The sequence below is a fragment of the Populus euphratica genome, unplaced genomic scaffold (genome assembly GCF_000495115.2).
Source record: "Populus euphratica unplaced genomic scaffold, PopEup_1.0 scaffold168.1, whole genome shotgun sequence".
Taxonomy (NCBI): Eukaryota; Viridiplantae; Streptophyta; class Magnoliopsida; order Malpighiales; family Salicaceae; genus Populus; species Populus euphratica.
In genome coordinates this window covers 204,114-211,240 of record NW_011500000.1, presented here as the reverse complement: position 1 = coordinate 211,240, position 7,127 = coordinate 204,114, and the positions used below count along the sequence as shown (strand labels likewise).

At 28.7% G+C, this 7,127-nt stretch overlaps 1 protein-coding gene across 2 annotated transcripts; it reads right to left on the bottom strand.

Moving 5' to 3' along the window:
* Nucleotides 1–586: 586 nt before the first annotated feature.
* On the bottom strand, nt 587–1,699 carry LOC105140826 (NAC transcription factor ONAC010-like). Of its 2 annotated transcripts, none has more exons than XM_011047822.1 (3): nt 1,463–1,699; nt 1,059–1,324; nt 587–903 (listed from the first exon to the last, which is right to left on the bottom strand). In XM_011047822.1, the coding sequence occupies exons 1-3, from the start codon at nt 1,617–1,619 to the stop codon at nt 757–759; spliced, it is 570 nt and encodes a 189-aa protein (XP_011046124.1). In that variant the 5' UTR covers nt 1,620–1,699; the 3' UTR covers nt 587–756. The 2 variants fall into 2 exon arrangements, with proteins under 2 accessions (XP_011046124.1, XP_011046125.1); XM_011047823.1 differs by having other exon boundaries at nt 587–894.
* Between the last annotated feature and the right edge of the window lie 5,428 nt (nt 1,700–7,127).

The window sequence follows — 7,127 nt, the reverse complement described above, 5'->3', positions numbered from 1 at the left end:
CATATTTTTAAATAAAAAATATTTTAAAAATCAACCGCTACTACATTCTCGGATATCCTTAAATATATCTTTTTATATACCGCTTATGTGCTATGTGCATCAATATAAAATTTATTTTTAATTGAATCTTAAATATTTTATTTATATAATAATTAATAAAAAAATCATTATTAAATGGTAATACAATAAGCAAACTCAAATTAGGTATTAGTTGCAATTTATTTTGTTGATGGAGATGGATGAAAGCTAAGCATTGCATGGTTTTTTTCCCGAAAGAAATCCTTTGGATTTGCTAATGTATACTTAACACTTAATCTATTCATAAATGAATCTTAAACCGCTACTAATTTTCTCTCATTAAAAGATAATTATTATTTTTGGGTTTTATCTAAAACTAAAACCTTAAATGATAATACAGTAAATACATCCATTTATCAACTGCATTAAGTTTTTAAAGTTAGAAAATCCCGTATAAAATTTTATTTTTTAATATTAATATATTAAAATAATTTAAAAATAATAAAAAATTTAATTTTAAATGAATAAGATTTAAATTTTAACCAAAAAAAAGTTGAAACCCACTTTCCAAACAGTGGCTGACGAATCAGTTTATAATTTCTAATCCGAGCTTGCAAGTACACACGACGAGACTTTCCACTCATCAATGTACAAAAACCACTATCTACAATTGGATCGAGCCTTGATATATAATGGAGCACAAAGTTGACAGCATGCTAAATCTAATCTAAATTGTAATTATTTTGGCAAACTTATTTCATCAAGATCGTCCAAAGATAGAAAAACTTCATCTAGACATGAGAGCTGGTCTGTTCCACTGTCGTCCTCGTCAAGATCTCGCTCGTAGACTCGACAAATAACCCATTTACTATAATCCTGAGCAAGCCAAGAATCCAAAAAACAAGAGGGCCTAAGAGTTAGTATATAGGTGGTGATCGACAGCCAAATCAAAGCAATATAAGAAGAAGAAGAAACAGGGAAAAACCCCACAGAAGCTCCCTGTTTCTTATGAGCAATCAATTCCGATTAGATTCACGTACTTGTTTTTGCCGGTTTCTTGTTTTAGTAGAGGCAGAAGTGCCAAATCCTGATAGTCTGTACTCTTCCATTACCCAGTTAGTTCTGATACCATCAGCTGTATAAAACAGAAAATAGTTCTTCGTTCCTACTGTTTTGTTGCTATCACTAGCAAGCACAAGCTCTTCGCCACGGCCGGCCATTGGCTTCCAGCATCCATTGCTGGTAATCTTGTTTTGTGTCCTTCTGCTATAGAAATAGCGTTTTTTACCCTCGGACAGCGCTTTGCCTGATCAGTTTTTAAAACATACAATTAAAAACCCATGTAATTAACTAACAAGCATGCATGCATGCTCATAATTACCAACATAAAACTAAGAAAAGAAGAGTGAAAATGGGAATATTAAACTTAAGATGCTGTACGTGCCATCAAGTTGCCATGGATCATAAGGATAAAGACCAAGATCGGGGATCACATCTGGATGGCAACGTAAAAGAGCTGCTTTACGATGAAGAAAATGCACTACTAGCTCTTCATCACTAGGGCAAAACCGAAAACCAGGAGGAAGATTAACACTACCCATGATGATCTTCACCAGCCCCACTCGATCAGTATATATATATACGACGAAAAACAGCTAGTTTCTAGTTCTAGTTGTCAATGATGTTTTGGACCTAAGATGATGATGAGATTTATAGAGCAAGGGGACATGAGAGATAAGGGTAAGCTGCATGTGACGTGAAAAGGAAGGCGCATTCGATGACAAATCACAGTTGGGATCCTAGTGGGTGGTGCTAGACTTGAGCTAGCTAGCGCACACACAAACACAAATATAATTTTAAAGATAGTGGATAAAGGATACTACCACTCAATGCAAATAAATAATTTGTTTTTTTTGGTGCAAACACACCTATTTTGATTTAATAGTTTTAATTATTAGATAAAATTTTAATATGTAATTTATATTATTTTTTAATATATTTTTTAAAATAAAAGTTTTTTGAACTTAAAATTTATATAAATCTACACTATTTTATATTTAATTTTTATCAAATAAAAAGAAATGATAGATTTGAATTCATGATTATTTTTTTATTAAAATTTTAATATTATATTAAAAAATCATCTTAATTCAATAATTTAAATTATTAAAAGAGATACTAAAATATAATTTTTCAACCTTTTAAATAAAAGATTTGGTATGAAAAGTTTGTTACACATAAATTTTATTTGGCCAAGTGATTGCTTGCTGTTGAAGGGAGCTAAAGAGAGTGGCAGCCTACATTCAGTTTTATCCCTTTTTTCTAATTCCTATCTTTTTATTTTTAGTAATGGACTTTTTGTGGAAGAATTCGAGAAAAAGAAAAAGAAAAAGAAAAAGAAAAAAGGGATTTTTTTAGTTGGCATCATCACACTTCATGCTTATGTCACGCACCTCTATCATTCACGACTGCAATAAGAAAATGGGTTTGGTGTTGGACCATTAGAGAATTAAGCATTGGGTAGGCCCTCACCTTTAACAACAAGCCTGTTGGTTTCCTTACGTTTTTTTTTTTATATTATATCAACAGTACGCAAGCTGAGATCTTTGCTTGTGTGTGCAAATTGTAATTCTATCATGCTCCTTTATGTATTTATCATTTTGTTCTACATGCAACTCTTCCAAGCAGATTTCTAAAATGTTTTCTATTCTCTCGACTGTAGGCAATAGTTGTTAAATCTGATCATTTAGATGAGTTGATTCAGTTAATCCAGTATTTAATTTGAGTTGTATTCTAAATAAATCTTATTTGATAGTTAATTACATGTAATTCAGTTGATTCGATTGATTTGTTTTTATTTATTAAAAAAACATTGTTTTAATTAGAAAAACTTTGAGTATCATCTTAATTGATTTAGAATAACTCGATTAAGTAAATAACTTAAATCGATAAATACTAAATTTAAAGGAAAACAATGTTTAAACTTGTTTATATTATAAAATGAATAAATGAATATTTTGTTATAAGTTATATGTCATTTATTGTTATAATTCGATGATTAATGATTGATGATCCTAAATCAGAACTCTAAATTAAGATTTTATTAACAACAAGATTAAAGAAAAATAATCATGTAATCTTTTTTATTCTACTAAACCACATGGTCTGTTAGGTATTGGTTTGAAATGAAACATTTTTTAGGCTTTATTTGTTTATAAGAAAACACTTTTATAAAAATTATTTTCTTCACTTTTCTATATTTGGTAAACTTATGAAAAGTTAATCAAAGAAAAATTTAAACTTTTATATCAGGAAAGTGTTTTTCTTTTCTTATCCTTGAAAAACACTTTTCTTTCTTTATAAAATACATAATTTACTCCAAAAAAACACTTTCTTGTGGCTGATGCAAATCCCCCCTCTCAAAACCTCTTTACTAGGAACAAAATTATCATAATTTCCTTTTTTTTTTCTTTGTTATCTACAATAAGCTTCATTAAAGCATATTTCAAATAACTCCTTTTCCTCAAATGTCTTTTATTATTTGCCTTATGTTTTTTTCTTCTTTGATTGAATTTGTAGCTATGATTATGATGTAAATCCTGTGATCTTGTTAATTTGCTTTGTTTTTCATGTTTTGTTTGATTTTTGTAAAAAAACACAACAATCCCATGCTCTATTTTGTTTAGGATTATATGATTGGCTATAAGAGTTGGTTTAAGTTTTCCAAATCATTTTCAATTCGAGTTGATTTCCACACTCCTTTTACATTATGTCCCGATGATCTCCTTCTCTAGCATGTCTCTATTTTTATATTTTTCATAATCCGTGTCTCTCACCAAGTACTCTCTCTGCTCCTGTGTCCTACCTTACTTTGGCATAACAATTATGGTGTCGTTCGTGGAAGGAAATGTTTGTTTTTGGTGGGTTTTGGCTTATTTTTGCCTTTTATGCTTTACTTTCTCTTATTAATTTTTTTGAGTCTCATTAATTTACCTAACAACAAAGCTCTTCTTTTTCATGTTCATTTATACGTTTATGTTTGTTTAAATGGACAAGTATGAGTTTTCCATGTCTTTTCGTTTAATCCATATTCTATTTTTCTTTAAATTTTCCTTCAAAGCTTGCTTTCAATTCTACTCGATCTTTTCCTCTTCCTCCCCTTCTTCTTTAATTGCTTCTCTTCTAGTAGAATCCGACCCACCTGATGATCTCTCCTTGCATCACCTTCTTTCCATCCTTTCCCATCCTAAATGGAAAAAAACACCTTTATTTCTAAAAGCTAATCCCAAATTTGACCCCTTCCCATATTTTCTCCCTCTTTAACAACCACCCTAATCTTAACCCCAATATTGCCCTTTAATTCTTCAACTACTTACCTTTATAAAACCCAACTTTAAACTCGTTGTGAAATCCCATTATTTTTTAGTGTGACAATTGTTGATAGCTTCTTGGCGACATTGTGGACACTCCTGAAGTGCGCAGCGTGAGATGCTACCTTAAGCTCTTCTTCTCTTTCTCTTTCGCTTTCCAAAAAAATTTGATTCTCGATAATTTATTTGGTCTTGGTGAGAAAATTTGCATTTCCATAATTAAAGCTTCATCTCTGTTGATGATATACATTTTCTGTTAGGTAGGCAATTGAATAGGGATGACAATGATATTAAGTTTAAGTAAAGGTTTTACGAGAAAAATATATATTCGTACCATAAAGCATAAGGATTGAGAATTTATAAAATAATCCACTTTAAGGCCTCCTTTGTTTAAAGGATTAGATATCATTGTTATAACTATTATACATTGTCAACTCTTTTTATTTCTAACCTTTTAATTTATAATGTATGTTAGTTTGAGCATAATTTCTTGTATTGATTGTGTAAGTATTTGATATGCTTTTTTAATTTTTATTTCCTTAAATTTTTAGGTTTTTTTATAAAAGAACTTCACTTTCTTGTTATGAATAGTAAGATTATTCATGCAACATATATGAAAGCAGCAGGGATAACTATTATTGAACAAGAAAAAAATATAATTTATATACTAAGAGATTTTATATTGATAGCATTTTGAATTGAGGTGATAGACATTGCGTTGAACAAATACGTATGAAACTAGTTATATTATATAATTTGTGTGATGTTCTCAAAAGTCATAACCTATTATGATCAACTCAAAATGTGTTTATTAGTAAGTACTTGTGTTTTTACAAATTAGAGGTCAAAACCAAAAATTCCATTTTAATAGTGGTATATACTATAGGTCTGTTGAAACTATCAATCGTTATTTTAAAATTGTATTAAAAGTAGTTCTTAAATTATACAGACACTTTATTAAAAACCCAAGAGATACAGTTTCCGCAGAGATAATGAATAATTGCAGATTCTATCCTTATTTTAAGGTATGAGAACAATATCAATATTTTTACACATTAATTAATTACATGTAGAAGAAAAGGTTATAAATTATTTTTCCATGTTTATATAGGATTGTGTGAGAGCAATTGATGGTACCCATGTTCCTGCATATGTTCTTATTGAGATTCAAGGAAAGTTTTGAGGTAAAAAAGAAAAACAACACAAAATATTTTAACAGTTGTAACTTTTGATTTGAAGTTCATATATGTTTTAGCTATCTGGGAATGAAATGCACACGATTTACGGGTTTTACATGATGCATTATCAAGACCTAGTGGTCTAAAAATTCTAGAAGGTATATAATAAAGTATTTGTTAAACGCAATAAACATATAAAATGTCTAATTAGATAAAGATAGTACTAGTTTTTTTTTTTTAATTTATAGGGAAATATTATCTTGGTGATGCTAGTTATGGTATTTGAAAAGGAATCATTTTTTATTTTCGTGGAGTTTGATATCACTTCAATGAGTTTACAAAACATTCGCCAAAAAATAAAAATGAGCTATTTAATCTTCGACACTCTTTATTGAGAACCGCTATTGAGTAAGGGTTTGATATTTTGAAGAGTGGTTTTAGATCAATTGATGAAAAACCTTTTTGGTCTTATGAAAGACAAGTAGATGTTATGTTTGTATGTTGTATTATTCATAATCACAAAATAAGAGTTGATCCTTATGACTTTCTTATGGAAGAAACATGTTTGGAAAGTGAACCAATTAGACAAACATTCAACTTAAGTTAATAGGAGGAGAGGGAAAAAAATAGGGAGTCGATAACAAAAAGAGAAATGATTGTATCAACTATGTGAAATGATTATAAAAGAAACTAGTAATTGAGTGTTAATTATATGTGTTTGTTTTTATTATGTCTTTCTTGAGTTTGTATTATCATTGTTATATATTTGGATTGCTTGTTGACTTTATTATAATTTTTTTATATATTTTATGTATTATTTTTTTAAATATTAATTGTAGTTTTTGTATAAAATTTATTAGATCTAAATATTATATGATTTTATTTTGTATAAATTTATAATTTTTTTTATAGAAATGAGTACTACACAAAATGAAAAATGCAGGGGTAAACAATTCACATAGTCTAAGTCTATATCTCACATGTTACTTGAAATGTTAGCTGAGAAGGCACTTGAAGAAAATAAGTCTTTTTTCACCTTTAAAGCAAAATCTTTTGTTAAGGTGGCTACATAAATTAGCTAAAAGTTCAACATGTAATGGGAGTCTAAGCACGTGGACAATTATCTCAAAACCATGAAAAAAGAATTGGGAATAATAGCCACACTTAAAAAAAAAAAATAGCATTGGTTGGGATGATTGTTTGAAGATGATTACAATTTCGAAAGATGTATAATGAATAAATAAATGTATGATAAATATTATACTCTTTTAAATTTTTATATTTACTTTTGTTTTCAAAATTTTATATAAGAAACTAAAATATTGCATATTCTAAACTTTATGAATAAACACATCCCAGTCATGATAAATATCTCAACAAAAAAAACTTGATATGTATAAGGGAATGATAATTGTTGTTGGAAAAGACATGACAACCGAAAATTATGTCAAATCATATGCTCATATCAACCTGAAAGAGAACATTGAAATGCAATCGATTTCAATTGAAAATGAAGGGGAATATGAAGAAACTTAAAAAAAAAAAAAGAGACATCTTCCTC